The sequence below is a fragment of the Zonotrichia leucophrys genome, chromosome 3, assembly GCF_028769735.1.
Source record: "Zonotrichia leucophrys gambelii isolate GWCS_2022_RI chromosome 3, RI_Zleu_2.0, whole genome shotgun sequence".
In the NCBI taxonomy this organism is placed as follows: domain Eukaryota; kingdom Metazoa; phylum Chordata; class Aves; order Passeriformes; family Passerellidae; genus Zonotrichia; species Zonotrichia leucophrys.
In genome coordinates this window covers 101,669,638-101,694,640 of record NC_088172.1, presented here as the reverse complement: position 1 = coordinate 101,694,640, position 25,003 = coordinate 101,669,638, and the positions used below count along the sequence as shown (strand labels likewise).

General features: G+C 54.2%; 1 protein-coding gene and 1 long non-coding RNA gene across 3 annotated transcripts; one reads left to right on the top strand and one right to left on the bottom strand.

The window, feature by feature from the left end:
• Positions 1 to 991: 991 nt before the first annotated feature.
• On the top strand, positions 992 to 11,120 carry BCL2L11 (BCL2 like 11). The gene is made up of 3 exons (XM_064709659.1): positions 992 to 1,355; positions 5,674 to 5,786; positions 8,086 to 11,120. Exons 1-3 carry the CDS (start codon positions 1,007 to 1,009, stop codon positions 8,173 to 8,175), a joined length of 552 nt encoding a protein of 183 aa, XP_064565729.1. The 5' UTR covers positions 992 to 1,006; the 3' UTR covers positions 8,176 to 11,120.
• Positions 5,781 to 19,977, bottom strand: LOC135446131 (uncharacterized). Of its 2 annotated transcripts, none has more exons than XR_010439672.1 (3): positions 19,791 to 19,977; positions 6,275 to 6,648; positions 5,781 to 5,958 (listed from the first exon to the last, which is right to left on the bottom strand). It is a non-coding gene; the product is annotated as an uncharacterized LOC135446131 (long non-coding RNA). The 2 variants fall into 2 exon arrangements; XR_010439673.1 differs by having other exon boundaries at positions 6,275 to 6,433.
• Between the last annotated feature and the right edge of the window lie 5,026 nt (positions 19,978 to 25,003).

Below are 25,003 nucleotides of genomic sequence, written 5' to 3'. Positions count from 1 at the left end.
ACCCTGGAATCTGCTCCAGCAGCAGCGCTCAGCCCCTCTGCCGCATGGGCTGGGTTCTTCCTCTCCATAAAGCTTCTTCCATCCCATGGTCCTTCTTCCTTCCCATGGCCTTTCCTCTCCACAGGCTGGAGATGCTGCTGCTGCTGCTCGAGGGATGCACCAGTGCTGGGTGTGTGTGCACACAAGTGTGCAAGGGGTGCAGCAGGAGGGGTTGTGGGGTGCAGGAGATGCCCTGCAGCAGGGGTGTGTGTGTAAAATGTGTGTGAAGAGCAAGCACCCGGGTGTGAGGTGTGTGCACACATGGGGGTGTAACAAGGCGTGCCTGGGACGTGTAAGGGGTGTGCAGGTAAGGGGAGCACTCACAGTACACGGGGTCCGTGTAGGGGTGAACCCCGCGGGGTGTGTACTGTGTGTGCACGGTGTGAGTGTGTGCTGCAGCGTGGGAAGGGCGAAGGTATCAGAACGCAGCGCTCTGGCTGTGTTTGTGTGTAATGTGTGTTCGTGTGGGATTTGTGTTTGTGTACGGTGTGTTTGTGTGTGTGTGAGAGGCTGGCGGTGCACGTGTGCGTGTGTAAGGCCGCGCCGTGCCCCGGGCTGTGTTTATCAGTCCCCGAGCGTGTGTGAGGCAGTGCCCGAGCCCGGGCGCTCCCCGCGGGCGGGGCGGGGGCCGGGGCCGGGGCCGGGGCGGGCTCGGGGCGGCGCCGAGGCCGGGGCGGCGCCGGGGCCGGGGCGGTGCCGGGCCGGGGGAGGCCGGGGCGGTGCTGGGGCTGTAAACACGGGGCGGAGCGGGGCCGGGGCCGCTCCCGCGCACACCCGAGCGCAGCCGCGGCCGGGGCCGCTCCAGCGGCGGCAGCACCGTGAGCGGGGCCGGGGGCGCGGGGCGGGGGCCGGGCCCGGGCCGGGGCGGGGGCGCGCTCGGCAGAACAATGGGGCGGGCGGGCAGGGGCCGGGCCGGCCTGGGCGCGCTCGGCCGCTCACCGCGCTCCGCTCCCCGCAGGCAGCCCCGATGGCAAAGCAGCCCCCCGAGGTGAAGGCGCGACGCGACGGCGAGGGCGGGCGGCTGCCGGCGGCGGAGGGGCCGGGCCCGGGCGCGCAGCTGCGCCCCGGCGCTCCCGCCGCCCTGCCCGGGGCCGGCGCGGTGTCCGCGGCGCGGGGCCCGCCCGCCAGCCCCGGCCCCTTTGCCACCCGCTCGCCGCTCTTCATCTTCGTGCGGAGGTCGCCGCTGCTGCCGCGCTCCTCCAGCGGGTACTTCTCGTTCGAAGCCGAGCGCAGCCCCGCGCCCCTGAGCTGCGACAAGGCCACGCAGACCCCCAGCCCGCCCTGCCAGGCGCTCAGCCACTGCCTCAGCGCCATGGGTAAGCTCCGGGGCGCGGCTCCCCATCCTCCTCCTCCTCGGCTCTCCTCCCTGCCGGGCTCGGCTGCCCTCGCTCCCCCTCCTCACCTGGCGTGGCTTTCCTCGCTCCCCCTCCTCACCTGGCGTGGCTTCCCTCCGAACCGAGTTGCTGTGGGGGCGTGCGATGATGTGAAAGTGAAGTGCCGGGGGAGATGTGTGGAGGGTGAATACGCGGGTCAGGGGTAGGCTGAAAGTGCGGGAGCACCTTTCCGACCCTTCACCTGTCTTGGCTTTCCTCCTCTTGCCCTCCTCACCTGGCTCGGCTTTCCTCAGCACCGCGGAAAACACGGATTCTCGTGGGGTGTGTGAAGTGCTGGGGTTTGTGCACAGGTGCCAGAGTAAAGTCAGGAGTGTGTAAAGCTGTGAGTGCAGGGTGCCAGGGGGTTGCTGAGGGGTGCATGAGGGGTCCTGCCCTTTGGCTTCCCTTGGAAGGATGGAGAACGCGGGTAGCCAGGCACCTGCAGCAGCAGCAGCTCCCGCATCCCGCCCAGCCCGTGGGTTTTGGGAGCAGCCGTGCCGTTGGAGTTGGGCTGGAGGCTCTCCTGGCGCTCTGGGATTTGTGGAAGCTGGCCGGGCAAACACAGCGCTGGGGAACTCCCGCGCGTCCAGCGCCGGGGTTTTTATTACTATGATGTTTATTCTTTTCCGGGCTCGGTCAGCCGCTGCCAGGGGAGGAGGGGACAAGAGTTGTGGAGTCCAGTTTTCTGCTCCCAAAGTGTTTGGCCAAGCAAGCAAGTGGCTCCTGGCTCGTGGATTGGTGGCGGAGGTGCTGGGGTCCTGCATCCCGAAATCCCGCTGGGAAGCGGCCCGGAGGCGGGCGGGGGCGTGTTTGCGAGTGGCTTTGCCAGGTGAAGCCTCTCCAGCAGGGAAAACCTGCCCGCGGGAGCTTGCACGAGTGTCCAGCATTCCCCTCTCCTGATGAATTCCGTGGTGAATTGGAGGAAACCTTTGAACTTGCACAGGGCACGGTGGGAGCGAGGCGTGGGGATAACAAACACCACCTCCGAGCTTTTTTGGTATCTCAACACCAATTTTTTTGGTTGGTGGTGTTTTTGCTCCCTCCTGGCTCTGGCTGTGGAGGCCTGGCTGTAACATGCCCTTAGGATAGATTTTGTGACATTATTGCAGTAATTACAGCTTAATTCGTGTTTCACAACCTCGCCCTGGCACGGCCAGGCAGGGATGCTCCCGGAATTCCTGGCCGAGAGAGCCAAGGCTTCAGTTTCTTTTATCTGGGAAGAAATTGAAGTTTTCCCTGATTTTTTTTTTCCCCTAAATTCCTGTGCTCTCATCAGCTGTTTTATTGGAGCTTTTGCTCTGTGAGTGTTGCTAGGGGCATCATCCTAAACAGCTATAAGCAAATGGAAAATCCTCAGTGCTGTTTAACTGGGACTCTTGGATACTCCTGAACGGATTAAGCTGGGAACGTAGAGCTACAGAGCTGTTTTATCCCCATCCAGGCCTGCAGCTCCCAGGCTGTGCCTTCCCATGCAGCTCTCCTTGGGAAATATCCATGGCTTTGCCCTGCACACCTCCTACTCAATCCCTGTGCCTTGGCAGTGTCCAGCTGGATGCGTGCCGTGGAGTTTTCCACATGGAAGCGGGTCAGTCCCTCGGGAAGGAAGCAAAGGAGATATTTTTGTTGTGCTTTTACCCACTGATTTTATCTGTTGTGAGCAGAGGCTCACAAGGTGAAGAGTTTCTCTCGGAAGCATAAGCAATAATAATAATTATTATTATTATTTTTATTAAAATAAACAGGCGTTTCCTGCAAGGAGGAGCGACGGATGCTCCCGGCCTCTCCCATGGGCAGTGCTGCTCCAAGGCTGCTCCAGCACGCCGAGCTCATGCTCTGCCTCAAAAGTCCCTCTCTAAATCTTGCAAAACCTTCCCCAAAGGTTCTGAGGAGGGCAAGTGAAGGTGGAGGCAGCCCTTGGGAATGCCCTGGGTTGTGTAAGGAGGAGCTGTTGGTGTCGAGGTTTTGGGAAGTGATGCTTTGGGCTGTGCCGCCTTTCTGACGGTTCAGGGGACACATCCAGCTGCCTCCAAAGCTGTTTCTTTTGGCAAACGAGACAAAAGCAGCGAGGGAATGCTCTGGGATGGAAGGGAACGAGGGCTGCAGTGCCAGCCTGGAATATCCAGGACGATGCTTTTGGGGGTGGGAAGGAGAGGAGCAAGGGTGAGCTGATTTGTTTGTTCTGGGGGAAGAGGTTGGCAGGGATGGGGAATTCCCAGCTGGGAGTGTAAGTCACCCAAGACAGACTCACGCTTTCTGGAGGGGTTGGGTGACTCTGTTCGTGGTATTTCATGTCTTTCCTTCATTTCCTTCCATTGGAGTTTTGGTCTGAAGGCGACGTGTTTGTTTGCATGCGGATTTTGGGAATGTGGCTGGAGCAGGTGCTCTGGAAGTGGCTTTTCCCGGTGCAGGTTTGATCCTGGTGTGTATTCCTATGAGGAGAGAAGCAGTATAAACCTGTTGCTCTCAAAGGAGATTCTCCATGTGCAAATAGTTGGATTTAAGGGGAAAACCTTGAGCTGGGAATCTGCTGGTGATGTCCTGATGCTCTTGTGTTGGAATCGCTGCCGTTTTCTCCCGGCTCTCCAAGATTTCCTTCGGTGAGGGGTTGGATACCTAACCCAGGAGCTGACGTTGCCCTTTGGGGTTGCTTTCTTTGCCCTTCCGAGCCGGAACCGCAGCAATTCCACGCTGGAGCATCCCTGGGGCCGGAGCCAGGCGCGGCTTCCGGTCGGTGACGTCCCGGTGCCCGGGGCTGTCACCCTCGGTGGTGGCTCCCGCTATGACTGTGTCCCCCCGCACCCGAAAGCGCCCGTGACTGGTTCGGAGACCCGGTTATGACTGGCCCCTTTCGCTGCAGAAAGTCCTTTCCGAAAACCTCAGCCCGATTTCGCTCTCAGCCACCGAGCCGAGCCCGAGTCCCTGGGGCGGGCGGGCGGGAGGATGGCACAGGGGAAGGATGGAGCGCATGGAGCAGCGGCAGCAGCAGCAGCAGCGGCTCCCTCGCGTGGTGCTGCTCCCGTCCCCGGCGCTGCTGGCCGCTTCCTGCCCGGGCTGGCCGCGTGTTGTTGTTTTTCGGGGAGGGATTTGGGAAGCGGCTCCGCCCCGGCCGCTCCCGCCGGGATCGCAGCGCCGCGCGTGGCGCGCCCGGGGCCGGCGGGGACGCGCTCGGGGCGGGCGGCGGGCGCTGCTACTACAGCGCGAAAACAAAACACAGCAACACAGCCCCCGGCCGGCCAAGCGGCGCGCCTTGGCTCGGAAACGCATTTTCCAATCAGGTTGGAGCCAGGCTTTTATTTAATTTCTTTCTTTTTTTTTTCTTTTTTTTTTTTTTTTTTTCTCTCTCTCTCTCTAACTGCCCTACTAATCCTTTGAATGTTTGGAAGATTGGAAGCTATTCCTGTTCCCTTGTGATTCCTCCGAAGCTGTTGTGCCAAAACGCTGCTTTGTTTTGTGCAGTATTTTTTGGTTGTTTTATTTAATTTTTTGTAATTTTTATTTTTTTTTACTATTCCTTAAGGCTGCAGTGCAGTTCCTGAACTTTAAGAAAGGGGGGATAAGGTGGTGCTGGGTATCAAACAAGGTCCTGTTTCTTTTTGGTTTTTTTTTCCCTGGCTCTTTGGAGGATTTATCACGCGTTTAATAACTTTTTAAGATGGGGACCTAAATGATTATGTATCCTGCAGTATAATAAACACATTAGCTCTTTCTTTTCTCTTTCAAGCCAGCACTTGGGTTTGCTGGAAGTGTGGTTTCTTCTCCACACGTAAATCCAACTGTGGCTTTCTCCTCCCTGTGACAAACCCATTGGTTTTCCTTGTTGGGCACTTGAGGATGATTTGGGGAAGAAATGTGAAAATTGAATGAGGCAGAGGGTTTTTAAGGTTAGGGAAGGAGTTGCTGCTGAAGGAAAAAAAAAGGGGAAGAGGAGCTTTGGTGAGGGAAGGAAATTGGAGAGTGGCATCTTGTCTCTTATCCCTGTTTAAGAAGGACCAAAGCTTGGAGATGCTCCCATGGAAAGTCTACAATAAATAAATAGAAGCCTAATAGTAGTAATAATAATACAGAAATAACCAGGAGTAAAAGCGTGTTTGTTGTACGCAATGAGCCCCCACATGCGCCTGTGGGATTTAAGAGTTTAAATATGATAGTAATAAAAAATAAGATGGCAAGAGCTGGTGGGTTACTAGAGAGTTTTATGTAGTAAATTCTGTACAATTTGTACAATTTCTGTGTTCCCATCTCTCCTGTTCCATCCCCACAGCATCCCGGTGGCAATCCCACTCTCCAGCCGAGGAGGTGCAGCCGGAGATCTGGATCGCGCAGGAGCTGCGGCGCATCGGCGACGAGTTCAATGCCTCTTATTGTCCACGCAGGGTAATTTTCCCCTTTTCACCTCCCGTGTCTCTCGAAGGGAAGGGCTGAATCATTTCTGGAAACTCTCTCTGCGGTGAGCATTTCGCTCACTCAGACGAGAAAAGGCTGCGCGGGCGGGGGGGTGGCCTGGACCAGGCAAATCAGCGGCGGCCTCAAATCAATGAAAAATAACCTTTAAAGCAATTGAAAAGAACCTTGAAATCAGGGCTGGAAGCTTTAGGGCACCAGGTTTGCGCAGGGATTTTGGGGCAGAGGTGTTGGGTTGGGCCTGGACCTGATGGTGATGAGGAAACTTTTAGAAGGGAAGAGGCAGGGAAAGTTTGGGGGATGCACTGCCCGGCACCATTGCTTTTAGGGAAGCTTTCAGTGGGATTCCCAGCCCAGCTCCCAAATCCCAGCTGCTGCAAAGAAGAGACTCGGTCCTAGAACTTACTTCTCTTGCAAAGACTGTTTTGAAAGCGTTTTTATAAGCCCATGAACTCGCTCACCTTGGGGTGTTGCAACCCGAGTCGATGCAGTAATGCCCCAGAGGAGCCCAATCCCGATCCCAAGGCAGCCCAGCCCAGGGGGTGAAGCAAGATGGGCTCGCCAGGATGAGCTGCTGCATGTCCCTGCTTGTGGGTTCTGCTCCATCCACTCGGGCTTGGCTGTGGGAAGAGGGGCCAGGAGCAGTGTTGGTGATGGAATGCTGGCTGCTGGATCCTTATCCATCCTCTTCAGCTCCCCAATAGCTCCTGCAGTGCTTCGTCACTGCTCTCAGGGCTGGCTTTCCCGCAAAACAGGGCTGAGGCTGCTATGATCCTGCTTTTTCCACATCATCTACACCTGCTCCGCTTTTCCCAAATGCCCTGGCATTCCTGACCTGCAACAAAATGGTGATAAGCTGATACCCCAATCCAGAATCCAAAATCCAGAATGTGCATCTTCAGACCTCCGCCACCCATCACCCAGGCTGATCCCTTGTGATGCAAAGTGGCTGCTTTTTGGGATGAAAGGACATCTTTTCCATGAAAGGGAGGAATCAGGCTGCCCAGAAAGCTGGAGGCACCTGGTAGCAGCAGGCAGGTCCAGAGGAGCTGGAAGAAATGCAGAGTGCCCTGGAATATCCTGAGCTGGAACAGACCCACAAGGATAATCCAAGTGTGAACTCCTTGCCCTGCACAGCCCCAGCAATCCCACCCTGTTCCTGACAGCATTGTCCACATATTCCTTGAGCTCTGGCAGCCTTGGGGCTGTGCCCATTCCCTGGGGAGCCTGTTCAGTGCTGGATTACCCATCTCCCACCTCCTGCCTGCCTCCCAGAGCCATGCCTTAAATTTGGAGCACTTTGTGAGGAGCAGGAACGTCCTTCCTGCATTATCCTGGCTCCTTTGGTGCTGGAAGTCTCTGGGCACATCCTGCTGTTCCCTACAAGCCTGTGGTGGATAAGGGGGTGAATTTAATGGGAATGGGGGTGTTTCCCAGGCAGCAGCAGGGTGAGGTGCAGGGAGCATCCCCCAGGGTTGCACGAGGCTGTTCCCAGTGCTGTGGCTGCAATTCCAACCAGGGCTGGCCCAGGGCGAGGAGTGGAACAGAGAGGACACGTCCTGCCTGCTCAGGTGACACGAGCAGGGGACGTCATGCGTGACCCTAAAAACACTTTGTACCTGGTGCAGCCAGCATGTGACAAATTCTCACTCCCTGCACCCAAAACCGGGGAGGTTTCAGAGCGTTTCAGCCATTGTTTAATTATCATCCCTGAGGCACTTGGTGGAAAAGGTCCCTTTACCTTCTGGAAGCGTTCTGGCTGCCCCTGAGCTGACTGGGCTCCGGAGGGCAGAGTGGCAGGGCTCGTGCCTGCCGGCCCTGCCTGGCTCTGAGGTTTGCCCTTTCAGCCCGAGGTTAGAAATGGGGAACTGCAGCAGTGCCAGAGCCGCACTCGCCGGGCAGGTCGGGGCTGTCGGACGGGTCCCGGCGCAGTGCCGGCGCCTTCCCTGTCACGTTCCCCAGGGTGGGGCCTCCCCCAGCACCGTGCCTCGGATGAGACACCGGGAAATCGGGCAATTCGTCATCCAGCCACTCCTGGTCCCAACAGCGTGTGTGGGTCCCGGGCTTTTCCTGGAAGAGGGGGCATCCCTTGACTGCTGTCATGAGCCCCAAGCTCTGCTGGCTGCCAAGTGTTAAACACTTCATGCCTCTGGAATATTTTCCATTTATATAGCATGGGGGGCTTCATGGTGGGAATTAAAGTCACCACTTCGTTTGGTTTTTCCTTTTTTTTTTTTTTCTTTTTTTTTTTTTTCCCTCCCCTGTCTTTCAGGGTTTCTTGGATCACCAGCTGGGGAACCCCCAGGTCATGATCCTGCGCCTGCTGCGTTACATCATCAGCCGCATCTGGAGGCTCCAGTGAGAGCGCCCGGCGCATCCCGAGCCACCAGGACTGAATTCCTCGCTGGGAAAGCCCGGGAAGGACGGACTCATGGATGGATGTGGGGCTCCCACCCTGCCTCTCCCCCAGGACACGTGGCAGGATGAGGGTGGACATCCCATTCCCACCGCGGCATTTTTATGGCAGAGTGGTGTTTACTCGCTGGTTCTCTCCACTCTTTTTATTCTTTTTTTTGCCTTTTTTTCCCCCCCCAAAAGCGTCTCAGTGAAAATGTGGAATCATGTTTTGTCATCGTTGCTGGAATTCTGTGGCATGAGCCCCGTGGCAGGAACGAGGGAAACCTGAGCCAGCTGATGGGCAGAGCCCTCGGAGTTTGCCTTGCAGAGGCTCGGATTCCTCCTCTCTCCCTTTGCCTCTGGGGCGTTTGCCCCCAAAAAGGCTGGAAAAAGGGCAGAGGGATTTAATATCAGCACTTCTTTTATCTGTAAATACCTAATGCTATCCCAAATCCAACTTCATTTGCATAATGCAAATCAGCCTATTTCCTGCTGACTGATTTTTTTTTAATCTTTTTTTCTTTTTTTTGGATTTTGATATCTCTATTTTTTTTTGATCCACTCTGAATTTCAAGACTTCGCTGTCGAACTCCAGGGTCCAAACCATCACAACCAACCAACCAACCAAACCCCAAGCCACCAGGTTGCCTTTTTTTAAAGAGATTCTTTCTATAAAACGTGTGAAAACTCTTCTGTAGTGTCTGCTATCAGATGTGGGGGACTGAGTAATCCAGCAATAAACCGTTCCGGAGGCAGGGAGCAGCTCCCGGAACGCCGCAGCCGGAGGCGACGGCAGCAGGACCTGTTGGGAGTCGTGGCTGTCGAAAGAGGTTTCCAAGATTGTGTTTTCCTGGGATCCTCTCCGTGTTCGGACGGGGATGAGCCCCCAGATGCAGATGGAAGGATGCCAGCCCGACATGGATGTATCCAGGACATTCCAAGGGGATCTGGCTGCTCTGTGTCCTCCCAGAGAAGTTCCCAGGTGCTCCACGTCCCAGGGCCTCTCCCCTTTTCCCCCTGGAGCCATGGATCCATGGGTGTTTCCCTTCCCAGCAGATGTTTTTGGGGGATTGGCTGCTCCAGCCATCCCATATCTATGCACAAACACCCCCTTCCCTCAGGCTGGTGCAGGTGCTCCCCAAAAGCTGTGGGCTTGTTTCTGGTCTCACCAGCAGCATAGGAAAAGACAAGAAGGAAAACCCCATCCCAAGCCCCCCCCCCGGAGCGGTTCTTCCCACAGGGAGAAGCTGCTGAGTGCCATGGATGATAATTAGTGCTAATTAACGATGGACAGACCCCAGTGGGAGCTCTCTGCCTGGCGGGTCAGGGCGGGGCCTCCCCTCCTGCTCCTGGAGGATCATGGAGTTGGTTTTAACCTCGATTGCCAATTTTATTCCCTTTTTTTCCTTGGAAGTGCAAGGTGAGCAGCGGTTGCAGGAGCAGGGGCTGTTTTGGGAAGGGCATTTTGGAGCCCTTTGGGAAGAGCAGGAATGCTCTCCCCATGGTGGAGAGCGAGCGGTTCAAATATCGAGGGGGCTTGGCCAGGGCAGATCCTGCTCCTCATCCCTTGGGATTTACCTCTGGCGTTGGCTCTCCATGGCTTTGCTGCCCCAGCCAGACCTACCAGCAGGGATTTCCCATGGAATTCCACTGGTGAAATTAAAATTAAAAGGCTAAAACTCAGCAGCAGAGGGAGGGAGACCCAGTGAGATTTTTTTTTTTTCCTCCCAGTTGAGTTCCATCGTTGCTGGTGGATGAAATGGTGCTTTGGGATCTCCCAGCTTTGGGCATCCCAGAATGTGTCCCTTGGAGTACACCAAAGAATCACCAAAGAGCACTTTACCCTGTCCTCCCATGGAGACAAAAACCAGATTCATTTTAAGGAAAAAAAAATTGGCAAAGTCTCCCAGGGCCTTCTCCGCAGGAAGAGTTCCCAGCCAAAAATCATAGGAAAAGGAACCCTCAAAAAACAGGATTCCTGTGGCATTGTGAGGTTTAGTAAGAAAAAGCCCCCCAAAAAAGCCTCAAAACAGTAGAATGATATAAAATAGGGATTTTTGCTCCTTTCAGCCATGTTGGCTGCCTGCTCTGGGTCGTGTTTAATTGTAGCCTGTGCTCTGTGTTGCACCAAAAGGATGAAGAGTTTTCCTTGGAAACCAGATTGTTCCTGTTCTTGCTTCTCCTCTTTTGCACCAAACTGTAAATACTCAAATATTTATTAGAGTAGAGTACCGTATTATTTTCATCATCTGAGCCAAATATCTGTGTGCAATGTACTCCCTCTCCTTTCTCTCCTGTAAGTTTTGTACAGCTTAGAAATACTTTAAAAAAACCTAAAAAAAATTTTTAAAAAAGTTCCTGTTTTTTTCCTACACTTTTTTAGAGTGGAATTGGTAAATACTGTAGGTCCTTTTTTTTTCTTTTTTTTCCCCCTGTGTAATTAATGCACTCTACTGTTTAATGCTGTAACTTGTAGAAATGTTGTATATTTATTTCCTGCTTATTTAAGTTCCTGTGAAGATTCGGTTTCCTCCCTGCCAGAAGTGTTGGATCCCCTTCCAAAGCCATCATGGTGTGGATAACAAGATTTTAATCTTATTTTTCTCCAAGTGCCTAAGTCTCCACTTCCCAGGAGTGATTTAGGCGCATCAAAGACTTCAGCATTAGTGAAATTCAGTGGGAATTTGGAATTTGGTTCCTCCAACCCCCGGGATTGCTCCAGCCAGGTTTTCCTGGAGCAGCTATCCCATGGGATCATGAATCACTAAATCGTGTCGCAGGACCCAGCTAATGTAGCATTTTTGACTGCAATTTCCCTGCCTTCCTTGTGTTTTGCACTGATGAATTTTGGACAGGGTAATTGCCACTTTACTTGTGCAATACTGCTGTAAATAATTGCAAGAGCCTTGTTTTTTGGGGGTTGTTTTTTGGTTTTGTTTTTAAGAATCTTTTATGTTCTTTAATATGAGTTTTATATGAATAAAAACTTTCAACTATTTGTCCTGAGTGCTGGTTCTTTGTGGGGATTGAGGTTCTCCTAATGGGCTATTTGTGGCTTTATCACCAATTTCCCCCATTTTTCACCCATTCTCCCTCCAGACCTGGTGTTCCCCTCTCCATTTTGGTGTCCTGGAGCTCCAAGATGCTTCAGGCCACCCAAAATGCAGCTCTTGAATGAATTTGCTTTGTCAGGTGCTGCCTTGAGTGTTCCCAACCCCAAAAGCTGCTTCAGCTGGGAGTTAATTGGGGATTCCTTGGAAGTTTTTTGCTTTTCCTCACATTTCTGTGGTTGTGGGCTCAAGCCCAGCTGATGGGCACCTTCCATGCACTTCTTGTCCCCTGCTGGTTTTCACTGGCATTGAAGAAATTTTGTGGGTTATTTTATGCTTTGTGTCTTCTTTTATTTTTATTTTATTTAATGCATTTATTAGCATTATTTTTTGTTATGGAGCATCACTATTTTTCCCTTGTATTATTTCACATGGCAGTTTTTATTTCATAGTTTAAAATCTGCTCCTAAAAATTTCCATCCCACCTTTCTTCTGCCTGGACCCTCCAACCCATTTGTCCCTCTAGGCCTTCCTGTCCCTCAGGAAGGGACATTATTCCTCAGCACTCACCATGTGGAAGGGATTTAAAAACAACCCCACCAAGTCCTACTTGATAAACAACCTAAAAAAATTCTGGATTTTTTTTTTTTTGTTTTGTTTTGTTCTTGAGTATGTTTCAAATTACAGAAGTTCCTGAAAGGGAAGTTTATTGGTTTCAGGTGCTATTTTAGGGGGCTTCTTTAACTCACAAAAAAAAGGTTTAATTGCCCAGCCGAGCCTGTGGCAGCTGCTGGCTCTGCTCTCCCGGAGCCTCTGTGGTCCCGTTGGGATTTGGGAGCTCATGGATGTGTCCAGGTGAGTTGTCACACCTGGGAGGTGGCCCTGCTGTCACTCAGGTTGGGAGGAGCTTGGGTCCTGCCTGAACCCAGTGACCTTGGTGACACCACAGGAGGGAAGTGAAGCCCCTCTCTGGGATCTGCCCTTGGCACATGCCAGGCCCAGCCTGGCCAAGGCCAGCTCCAGTGGGGTCATGGCCACCTTGGAGGTGTTCTAGCCCAGTTTGGCCATGGCCAGGCTCAGGCTGGCTTCAGCCCACACTGGACATGGCCAAATCCAAGGTGGTCACGGTCCAGGTTGGCCAAGGCCAAGCCCAAGGTGTTCCTGGTCCAGACAAACTGGTTGTGGCCTGTTGGTTGTGGCCAAGCCCAAAATGGCCCACCAAATTCAGGTTGGCCTCAGCCCACACTGGACATGGCCAAATCCAAGGTGGTCATAATTTAGGTTGGCTGAATCCAAGTCCAAGGTGTTCCTGGCCCAGACAAGGCGGTTGTGGCCTGTTGGTTGTGGCCAAGCCCAAAATGGTCCCCCAAACTCAGCTTGGCCACAGCCCACGCTGGACATGGCCAAATCTAAGGTGGTCACAGTTTAGGTTGGCCAAATCCAAGTCCAAGGTGTTCCTGGCCCAGACAAGGCGGTTGTGGCCTGTTGGTTGTGGCCAAGCCCAAAATGGTCCCCCAAACTCAGCTTGGCCACAGCCCACGCTGGACATGGCCAAATCTAAGGTGGTCACAGTCCAGCTAGGCCAAGGCCGAGTCCAAGGGGGTCATGGCCACCTTGGAGGTGTTCCCTTCCCAGTTTGGCCATGGCCAGGCTCAGGTTGGCCTCAGCCCACACTGGACATGGCCAAATCCAAGGTGGTCACGGTTTAGGTTGGCCAAATCCAAGTCCAAGGTGTTCCTGGCCCAGACAAACTGGTTGTGGCCTGTTGGTTGTGGCCAAGCCCAAAATGGCCCACCAAATTCAGGTTGGCCTCAGCCCACACTGGACATGGCCAAATCCAAGGTGGTCATAATTTAGGTTGTCTGAATCCAAGTCCAAGGTGTTCCTGGCCCAGACAAACTGGTTGTGGCCTGTTGGTTGTGGCCAAGCCCAAAATGGTCCCCAAACTCAGGTTGGCCTCAGCCCACACTGGACATGGCCAAATCCAAGGTGGTCACGGTTTAGGTTGGCCAAATCCAAGTCCAAGGTGTTCCTGGCCCAGACAAGGTGGTTGTGGCCTGTTGGTTGTGGCCAAGCCCAAAATGGTCCACCAAACTCAGGCTGGCCTCAGCCCACGCTGGACATGGCCAAATCCAAGGTGGTCACGGTCCAGCTAGGCCAAGTCCAAGGGGTTCATGGTCACCTTGGAGGTGCTCCTGGCCCAGTTTGGCCATGGCCAGGCTCAGGTTGGCCACAGCCCACACTGGACATGGCCAAATCCAAGGTGGTCACAGTTTAGGTTGGCCAAGTCCAAGCCCAAGGTGTTCCTGGCCCAGACAAGGTGGTTGTGGCCTGTTGGTCGTGGCCAAGCCCAAAATGGTCATGGATCCACCAAATTCAGCTTGGCCTCAGCCCACATTGGCCACAGGCCAGGCCCACCAAAGCCACACCACCAGCCAGGCCCTTTCCATGCTCTTAAATTCTAGGAGCTCATAAAGGCCCCCACACAATTGTTTTAAGGATGACAAATGGCCTTTATCGCTTGAAAAGGAGCAAACTCCCAGATTTTATTAATGGAAAAAGCCACAGCTCCCTGTGTCCATCAGAGCTGGACATGGGGCTGCCATGTGCTCATGCTGTTGGGGACACACAAAACTGGGACATTCCCGCCCTCCCACACCCCTGCTGGCCTCAGGAATGCCGAGCAACCCAAGCGGAGGATGATTCCAGTCATCCAGAGCCATGGGAGCAACACCAGGCTCTCCCCACACACAGAAATAAATAGAATTTTTTTTTTTCCAATGACTCGCCACTGACCTTTCAAACACCTGTGCAGCCTAAACCAGCTAAAAATACCCCCAGAGCTTTGCATTTGATTTTCATATCGCAACAAAGCTCACTCTTTCCAGCGGCTTTTCTGCCTTTCTGGCAGCTCCTTGGATGCTCGACCTCTCCTGGGCTCACACCCGGCACAGACAGAGATGGGAAGTGTTGGATACCAGGGAGGTCCCTAAAAGCATTAAAGGGATCTTAAAGGTGCTCTGGCGGGATTTTTATGGGGTGTAAGACAAGCTCAGGGATGGCTGGACCAAGGGGACCTTCCTGCCGCCCTTCCTGAGCATCCCAAACACCTTTTCTGCAGAATTTTGAAAAATTAAATCCTGCAGCCCAAGGAAAGGCAGACAATGAGGTTACCCTTGATGGAGACACTGCTGTTCCAACAAAAGCTGGTCCTGTGGAGCCCAGGGGGCCTCACACAGCCCTTGTGGGGATAACAGGGCCTGTTCTTCCTGGATTTGATGGATTTCTCCAGGCTGGGTTTGTGACAGGCTCCTCCATCCCTTTTCCCAGGAGCACACACAGGTATCCAGTGCTTCCTGGCCTGGCAGGCTGCTCATTAACCCACACCTCAATTATGGGCAGAGAGGGCCGAGCCAACCCTGCTTTGACAATCCCACACTTCTCCTGGCTGGTAATTAATGGAAATCAAGCTGGAAGATGGCAACAAGGCCATTCCCTAAGGATGGAAGGGATGGTGAGCGCTGCAGCTCTGCCTGTCCACATCCTCACACCACGTGTGACCCCACGCTGAAAAAGTCAGGATTTTCAGAAATCCTGGTTATTTTCACACAAACAATCCCCCTGAGATTTGAGGGAAGAGCCACGGGATGCCCTCGGCCCACATTCCAAAGCCTGTCCCTCCTGGAGCCACCAGGGTCCCCCTGTCAGCTGAGGGGACAGTCACACGCGCCTGCTATTGCCATTCAAATGAGTTATTGGCAGAAATGGGTTTAAAAATAGGGGTTTTATGATAAACAAGGTAACCTCATACAGGAAGTGAGCTGCAAATACTAAAACAAGTTGTACAAAGGTGGTAGAGAACAGAGCTGCCCCACAGAACCGAAAAAACAACAACAGAACCCAAACCCTGCGAGGGGGGAGTCCAACATTTTCTTGGGGGTTTATTTTTAAACGTTTTTTGAAGGAGGGAAAAGGGGTGAGCTGAGGGGAGAAAAGGGCTGGGGGCTGAGATAATTTCTGCTCCCCACATGGCCCTGAAATAAAGGTGATGCCAAAGCAGCTCCGCGATGTCTGAGCGTGCCGGGACTTCAAAAAGTGTCGGGTGCTGCTGCTTCTGCAAAGGTTAAGAAGTTTTCCTCCCGAAACCCCAAGTGTGGGCTGTGAAAGAACATGGTAATGAAGAAAAATTTCCCCAGGGTTGCTCTTTGATTATCACCAAAGCCATCGAGTTTCAGTTTGAGTGATTTGTATTTATTTATAAAAACAAAGACGAAATAAGTAGAACGAAAACAAAAACCTCATCCTAATTTCTGAGCTGGAGCCTGATTTATTCGAGCAGAGACGTTCAGGTAGAGCAGCCTGGGTCGAGAAAATGAGCTGTGTTACCCACGTGCTGCAGGGCACATGTTTTAAGGTTAAAAAATACCATAAACCTCCCCCAAAACACATCCAAGCACCCTCATAGGTGTCAAAATGCTGATTTGTGAGTCCCTGGACTGGGCAGCAGCTCCAGCCACAGGGTTCAACCCTGGTTTGGTGCTGGAGCATCTAACTTCAAGTGGAGTGGGAGAACAAAACACATTTCTCTTTTCATGTTTTCACTTCCATCGTGAGAGAGCTGGTTAAAAAAACACACAAAAAAAGCCCTTCAGTGGTCTCAGCCTCCACCGTGCTGTTTTTCTACCTATTTTCTGTTGTTGGCTTTTGTTATCAGTCTCATCTGCAATTTGTGGCCGATTCTGACATGTTTCAGGCAGACAACGTGTTCCCAAAAGTGCTTGCAGTACAGTGGCGAGGACAGGCACAGCAGAACCACAGCACAACGAGAAAAAGGGCAGATTTAACCCCAAAATCAGCGTTTGCCCAAATCTGTGCCCCCGAGGCAGGGACGAGCCCCAGGGCAGCGCTGGGTGGCACCAAACCAGCCCCTGCCCACCCCCTCAGTTTAACTGGAATTAATTCCATCTCCCCCTCGCAGGAGAAGCCAAACTCAGCCCTGCCTGACCCACTGGATTCTTCCTGATCCCAAACAGTGTTTCCCAGCATTTTCCCACCACCGGGCACCACCCCATCCCAAAAACCCCCAAGTACCCCAAACACCCCGGGGTGAGCCCCGCTTTTGGGGAGCAGAGCGTGAATTAAATCAGTGGGGCTGCCAATTACCACCGAAAGCCAACGCCGCCGACCTCGCAGCCCTTCAACATTAATAGCGAAACCAAAAAGCAAATTAATACCGCAGGAGCAAGCGGGAATTGGGCGATTTGGCTGAAATTCAAGCAGGGTCACCCCGGGGCGCGCCACGCTCGGTGTGGGAGGCGATGCCGGCCGGCAGCAATAGCAGATCGGGAGGAGCAGGGGGGATACCCCAGGGGTTTTTGGGGGGTTCGGGGCTGCAGGGGAGGGCTCGGGGCCGTGCCCCCGCCGGGCCGGGCTCGGCGATGCCGCAGCAGCCGCCGCTGTCCCGGAGCGCCGCCGGGGGAAGCGCCGCGCCGAGCGGCCCCGGGACAAAAACGGGGAAAAACCAATTTCGGGCTTTTCCAGGGCAGCAGCGGCTCGGCCCGGGCTGCCCGGCCGGGGGAGCACTGAGCCTTTGTGAAACGCGGCTCCTTTTCCTGGCGCTGCGGCTGCCGGCGGGAGGGAGCCCCCGGGATCCCGGGCAGCGGCTCCAAACGGATTCCAGGGGCCGGGACATCCCCGGCAGCCCGGCCCGTGCCCAAAACACGGCACAATTTCGGGCTCCCCCGAGCGGGGAGCAGCAGCCGGCAGCTCCCTCAGGAAGGGCTGCCTGCAGCCCACAAACCCCTCCGGCCCCACATCTCCCCACTCGGGATAACTGGGAATGGGGGGGTCGCGTCGCCCCGCTCATCCATCCCGTTATCCCCCGGATTCCCCCGGGCACCGATCCACGCCACCGGCTGGGCCGGGAAAACGCGAAAATACAGAATTTCAAGTCAATGTCTCAGGGCTCTCCCAAAGCTCTCTCCACTTCCTGTGACAAAACAAAACACGCTTCGTTTGAAACTCATTCTTCCTCTATTTAGTGCCGAGAAGCGATGACCAAAAGCGCCCTCCAAGCCCTGCCGGGATGCTGCTCCCTTTCCCGAGCCGTGCACACCCCGGGCTGAGCACGGGGCAGCCTCAGCAAGGCACGGAATGTGTCATTTCAAACGATTGCAGTGCAAGGCACGGAATGTGTCATTTCAAACGATTTCAGTGCAAATCTCGAGCTGGGCTGAATTTCCACGTCGCTATTTTCGTCTCTTCCCCCCCCCCTCCTCCTCCTTCCCCCCTCCTTCCCCACGTCACTGATCTCAAACCTGAGCCAAAGGTGGCAAAAAGGGGGGACGGGAGAAATTTGGGGTTTGGATCATCCATTTCCCTGTGCCGGGGTCAAACAGGCTGGGAATATTTGCAGAGAAGGAAAATCGAGGCAAATCTGCTTGGGGAGAGTGGAGCACTTGAGAGCCCCCGAAATCCTCAGGCTTTTCCCACTCCATTCACCACGGGTGAAGAAAACAGATTTTTTGGGAAGTTCAGCATCAGGAATTGGACTTTGATAATCTTTATGTGTCCATTTCAACTCGGGATATTCTACCAGTCAAATTTCCAGCACTTCTGGGCTGCCCTCCCACCCACACTGCTCCCTGAGCATCCCTTGGGCAGCTGAATGGGAAAATAGGGGAGAAAAGGGAATTTGTGGCTGATACGATTTTGCTCCATCACAATTTTTCAGTGGATGCTTGACGGGCATCACTCTGACCCGAGGGGGAAGGGGTTTTATCCTGAGAAAATGGTAACAGTTGGCTTAAAAATGTCCCACCCGGAAAATCGTACAGGATTACCCCAGGGATTGGGAATTTGCCTCTGAGAATTAAGCTGAAAAATTCAATATCAAGAAATCCAGCTGGAAAATCACACAGGCCTTTCCCAGAGACCGGGATTTGCCTCTAGGAATTAATCTGGAAAATTCAATACCAAGAAACCCACCTGCCATGATTCTCTCAGCAGTAGCCATTAAATCTGTGGGTGCTTCCATTTATTCCCAATCCTTTCCCATTATAAAAATAATCCTTTTAAAATAATCCTTTTTTCACTTTTTTTTTTAATTAACCCCCCACTTGGCTTAATTTATATCATCAAGAATATAATTGCTATGAATTATATTATTTTCATTATATTTATCACATTACATGGATTCTGTCTATTCTATCACACTCTGTTATTAAATTTAATTTAATAAATATATTTTATATATCTTAACTTTCTTTAATAAACAAATACTTTGATGTATTAATCAGCATATTATTAAATAAACATAGGAACAGTTTACATGTGAGAACATATTTAATAATTTTATTTGAACAGAAATAAATGTCTTTGTATGCAATATATAAATATAGAAAAATACATTCACATATAAGTAGAAATATATTTACATAAATGTAATTTTAATATGAATATACAAATATAGGATTTATTCAAATATAAAAAGCAGGGGAATGTTGGGAGCTGCTGGATTTTAATTAATTGCCCTGATAGATATTATGCCCTGATAGATTTTAATTAATTGTCCTGCTGGATTTTAATTGCCTTTCCTGACTTAAATTTCCCTCCCTGATTTCAATGCCGTGGAAAAGTGTGGAAGAGCTCCGAGAGCCTGGGAAGGGACACTTTTGTGTTAGGATTTAGTCCTAAAAATTTGGCAAATATTTCCAAAAGAAAAGAGATCCCAAACACCTGGAAAGCCTCAAATCCCTAAAAAACATGGCCTGGGTGCCCTTGGAACCAGAACACCACAGGAATGGGCTCCAGGGGGACCTGGATTGGACTTGGGTGCTGGGCAAAATCCTTGTATGGGATTCCTGGGAATGGCCAGCAAGAGAAAAGATCAGCTGCCTAAAAGTCCTGGGAATGGAAACGGGGAGAGGGGGAGGAGCAGCTGGGAGATGAGGAATCCCAGGATCAACAGCAGCACCACCAGCACCAGCAGTAAAACCAGAACCAGCACCAGCAGTAAAACCAGAACCACCAGTACAACGAGAACCAGCAAACCCAGTAAAACAGAACCAGCATCACCAGCACAACCAGAAGCAGCCCCAGCAGCCCCCACAGAGCCAGCCCCAGCCCCAGCCCCAGCCCCAGCCCCAGCCCCAGCCCCAGCAGCCCCAGCCCCAGCCCCAGCCCTGGCAGCCACCCAGTCGCTGCTGACTCATTTTCTGCCGGAGCCTCCTGCTCTGTGGGGTTTTCCCTTCCTCCTCTGCCACCAAATTACCCAACCCCTCCATGAAGTGGGGCTGCAGTTCCAGGAACTGCTCAGCTCCCCACAGCCCGGTTTCCAGCCCAGGAGCTGAACTGGTGCTGTTGGAGGTGCTGGTGGCACCCTCAGCCTCGCTCCGGCAGCGCGACACGGATGGCCCGCCCGGCATTCCAGGCTGGGCCCCTCAGCTCAACTCTCATCCCAAAAACTCATCCCAAAGCCACTCCCAGCCCTTCCCACAGAGACATTTATCCATCCCATGGAGGCACTCACCGGATGCACGGCTCCTTCCCCACATCCTCTGGAGCATCTGAGATGGGAAGAGGGAACGTCCAGAACTGGGTACGTTTTATGGTAGTGGGTGGAAAAATCCCAGAGTGCTGGCTGCACTTGTTTCCCACCATTAAATAATTGGGAAGGGGACAAGATCCCCCTTTCCAGTCTTAATCCCATGCTTCTGCTGATTCCCTGGGGAAAAATAAGGAAAAAATCCTTTTTTTAGTTTATGCTGCTTCAAAAACCTCTTCTGCTTCTTCTGTTCCATCAGCTATGGAGGAAGCAGCACCGGGAATGCTGGAAGCAGGAGAAGAGCAGGATTTCTGCCCCTTTGCTCCTGGTGGGTTTTGGGCTGCAGGGTGGGAATGATCCATGGCTTTGTGCCCCTGGGATGCTCCACCACGGGGATTCACCCCTGTGCTTCCCACGCTTCTCCTTCCATAGTTGTTTGGTGGCAAGGGATCCGGATCAGCTTCCCTGGGAAACCCCAGCCCCATCCCGCACAGTTGCTGCTGGAATGAATCCTTTGATATTGAGGATTAATGGGAATGACAGGGGGATGTTGGGATGAGAGAAGCAACCTTGGCTCCAGCATCCTTCCCTGGACTGCAGGAATTGTGCAGGCAGAGCAAAGCACAGATAAAAAATCCAACAGCCGGGGAAAACTGTAAGAATTCCACTAATTCCAGCCTCCCTTTCCCTCTGCTCAGAGCCCCCTCCTTCCCAGGTACAGGAGCAAATTCCCCACACCCCAATTCCCGAAGCCACCCATGGATCCCCTGCCATGGGATCCCTCCATGGATCCCAGAGCAGACCAAATCCATGCCCCGTCCTACCTGGCCTCTCGTCGCCGCACTCCCAGCCTGGGATGTGCCGAGGGTTTTTATGGCCCCGTCCCTCCCGCCAGGATGTGGGGAGGGAGATTTTCCCATGGCCCAGGGGCTCTCCCACTTCCCCCATCGGGAGAGGATCAAGGAGTTTTTTCTCATCAGAAAGAGCTTTTGCTGGGAAAGGTCTCATTTCCCAGGGCCTGGAGCCAAATCCATGGGGACTGCTGGCTGAGGAGCTTGGGAAGGGGATGAGAAGTCCCAGAATGGGAGCGGGAGGCTCTTTCACCCAGGGAATGCGTCCCTGAGCTCTCAGGCACCTTGGATATTCTTCCAGCCTGGAAAGTCCCGTTTTTCCCCCATTCCCATCTAAAAGAAGCCGTGACCTCCCAGCAAATCCCCCAGGAAAGGCTCTGGCTGCACGGGAGGGATGGAAACCATCCCCATTCCCCAGGGAACAGCTCCGGAGATGCTCACCCCACTCCATTCTCTCTCCCTCCCAGCTCAGGGACCTTTTCCCTCTCTCCTGCAGCACGGGGGTGGCTGTCACCCTGCTGCTGTCCCCACTCTGGGTTTTTCCCACCACATTTCTGTTCCATGTGCTTTGGAGCTGCTGTATTTCGGGAAAACAACGTGCCCCATGGTTGGCTTGGGGCAGGGCTGTGCTGCGGGATCCAGCTGGAGTTTGGAGATGACTCAGGGGCACGAGCAGCCCTGGGAGCAGTGACAGAGCGCAGAGGGGGAGCCCCAGGGGGTGACAGAGGGAAAGGAAAGCTCCGGGAACATTTAATCAGCCTTTTCCCAATCCACGCTAATCACACCTGGATTTATGGCACCGGAGAGGCAGCTCTGAGGTAGAGGGGTTGGCACTGAGTGCTCCATGGCCATGCCACGGTCCGGCTGAGCACTCCAACCTCAATTCCTGTCTTCAGGACCTGCTGGTGGCTGTAACCCTTCCAGCACCATCACTGCAGCACAAGGAAAAACCCAGCAGAGCCTGAGGGAGCTGGCATGGGATGAGCGATGGCCTGGCTCAGCTGAAGGAGGAAAACCACCCAAAACCATCCCTTTTTTTGTCCTCATCTGTGGCTTTCACCCATTTTCCATCCAGCTCCCTTGGCTGAGACTCCAGGGATCACAAACCTCCAAATGAACCCAGGAACTGTGGAATTCTGGAGGCACCGGAGCACCACAGTGGCTACAGTGGCACCAACAGCTTGGCTACTCCCCCCAAAAAACTGGGAGATGGATGGAAAATTCCTCCTCTTTATCCAGTGCTTCCCACCAACATCCCTGGAGCCCCTCCCAGCACAGCACAAGCTGGTGGGAAATGCCCTTCCTGGGAGAAATCACACCACGAGGATCCTGTGGTAAGGAGAAACACGAGGACTGGGAGTACTTTCTACACTCAGCCTGCTCCCTTCCCACCTTTTATTCCCCCAAATATTGCAACAAAACAGGAAAATGTGCTGGCAGTCATTAGAATCTCCCTGGAAAATGCCAGCCCAGCTTCCAGATCCAACTCTCCAGAAGCCCCCAGAGCGGCTATGAGCTTTAGGCCAAGCCAGAATCATCATCCAAAATCCCATTTTCCTTCTAAAGAGAAAGGGGTGGAAACTGCTCCTGCTGGATTTTCCCAGTGGGATGCAATATCTGTGGAGGATGCAGATCCCAAAAGAATGATCTCACACCACAGCCTGCATCACCTGTGGGGCTCAGCCACATCCACCTGGGCGACGCAGCACCCCAAGGGATCCCTCGGGATATCTGGAATCCCACGGGATCCGGCTGCTTTGCCGGGCATGCCGGCACCTGCCTTCCCGCAGAGCGCATAAACAAGTTGCTAAGTCACAGCAAAACCATGAAAGCAAAACCACAGAGCCCCAAAGCGCCTCTGAGTCACTCCCCGGCCGCCGCCACGGCCCCACAGCCCTCCCAAAATTCGCCGCCACCTGCAGCCGCTGATCCGTGCTCCAAAGGGCCACTCCAGAGGGGCTGGGAAGCGTTTCCCGGCAGGGAAAGCCTCTGTGAGTGCGCACAGGATGGATGGAGGAGCTGAGGGGATGCCCAAACCAGCCCGGCCGCTTCACTCATCCCTTCTTTCCCGTAACCTCACCTGGATTTTTTATTTTTATTGATATCGAACGGCGCCAAACGCTGGTGAGGACGGGGATGGAGCCGAGCCCGGGCAGAGAGCACTCCCGGGATTAGTCACGGGTGCTGACATGAGTCACGGAGGTTTGGCCGCCCAGTAAACCCGGGATTTTCGGGTTCCCGGCTCCGGGGTTGTCCCGGGGACACCTTTCGGTAAGCGGTGCCGGGGCCTCGCAGCCGCCTCCGCGGGATCCCGCGGCGGCTGGAACGGCGGGGTCGGTCCCAAATAACCGCGTCCCGTCCGTGTCCGAGGGAATTGCGATGGAGTTGCGGGATGCAGGCGGGTGACAACGGGGCCTCGGTGGCGATGCCGACAGAGGTCACTGTTGCCGAAAAGTTGCGAGGCCCAGCCAAAAAAACCAAAGGGAACTCGGGGGGGAAGGCGGCGACAGGGCCCGGCTGGAACGGGCACCGCGTCCCAGCTTTGTGGGAACTTCCCGGGAATGATGCACCGGGAAAAGCACCGCGATCCATGCATGGGATGGGATGGGCTGGAAGAGCCGCGCTGGGCCCGCAGCCACCGCGGGACATCCCAGCACTAAAGAAGGATCAGGAGGATAATTACCCCCTGGAGAGGGAATGTGCTGCCGCCGGATGATCCCGAGGGCTAAGCGGAGCCAGAGCGGGAAAAGGAGGGAGCTCGGGAATGCTGAGCCCTGGCAGAGCCCCTCAACCCCGGGACAGCCCACGGGACACACAGGGAGCCGCAGTTTGGGATGCATCGGGTGGCGGGAGAGCGGGAGAGGCACGAGGGGAACTCGCTGCTGCCTTCCCCGGCCCAAATCCCAAAGGAGAGCGCAGAACGAGCGGGAGAAGGCGGCACAAAACACCCAAAAAGTGACTAAGCACTGTGGGGGCAGCATGACGCCAGCGGAGCCCAAACTCCGCTCCCAGCTGTGCCATTATCACCGTTATCAGGGAATGACTGGGGTGGGAATGTCCCATAGAGCCCATCCCTTTCCACTCCTTGCCATGGGCAGGGCCACCTTCCAATCACCGAGGATGCTCCAAGCCCCGTCCAGCCTGGCCTGGGGCACTTCCAGGGATGGAGAATGGAGTTACCCGGGTGCAGGAGAACCCGCACATCCCACCTCCCCCTTCTCCGTGCCCGAGCAGCGCTGCTCCCCTCCCTGTGGCTCCCGGAGCATCCCTAAATCCCGCCCAGCAGATCCCTGCGGGGCGAGGCACCCCGCGCCACATCCCAAACGTCCCCGCTGCTTCCATGGATTGTTTTCCCCCCCTCGCAAGTCCTGGCAGCAGGCGAAGGGAGCAGCGCCTTACCTTAGCGGGCGGCGTGTTCCCGGTGTGTGTTCCCGGTGTGTGTTCCCGGTGTGCGTTCCCGGTGTTCCCGCTGGAGCCGGGCGGCGCCGCGGCGGGGCCGTAACGGGCGCGGGCGGCCCGGGCGCGCTGTGCCCCGATCATTGGTCCAGCTCACGGAGCCGCTGCTTTCAAATCGCGCTCGGAAGGAAACAGGAAGCCCCAGAGCCGCTCGCCAGAGCCTCCCGCGCCCACCCCCGCCCACAGCTCGCCTCTCCCCCTCGCCAGACGCCGGGAATGGGGAATGGGGCTTTTCCCGCATCCGGCGGAAACCGGGAGCATCCCGAAGCGCCGGGGTCCCGGCGGGAAGTTGCTGGAGATGATCGGTTTCGCGTTACTTGTCAGTTTTCATCGTGTCCATGGTGAAATGAATCGTCGCCTTGCAGCCTGCTGGGCCACAAGGCAGCGGGATAAACCCCATGGATCCATCGGGACAGCAAGAGGGTTTAGGACACCTCAGCTTTCCACCCCAAATCCAGCATTTGGATTTTTGCCTCTTTGTCCAGATGAGATAAAGCCGGAGGTTCATTCTGGGGCTGGGGGAGAGGCTTGAGGAGGCAAAAAAAGTATTTGTCCTTGGAAAAGTCGTGGGGAATTTAATTCCACATCCCTGGAAGTGTTTGAGGCCAGCGTTGGATGGGGCTTTAAGGAAGGTGTCCCTGCCCCTGGTCTTTAAGGTCCTTTCCAACCCAAACCATTCCAGGATGCCATGAAAGCCCAGTGCCATTCCCTCTGGAAAATTAGCACTTCATGCTTCCCATTCCCTCAGTTTAGAAGGAACTTCCCTGAGCTGCACCCAATTCCTAGGGGAAGGAACATCCAGGATTGTCCCATGAGACCTCCTGGCTCCTCTGATTTCCCATCTGTTCATGGGTCCATTGAATTCACATAAGGAAGGTGCTTGTGCTTGTG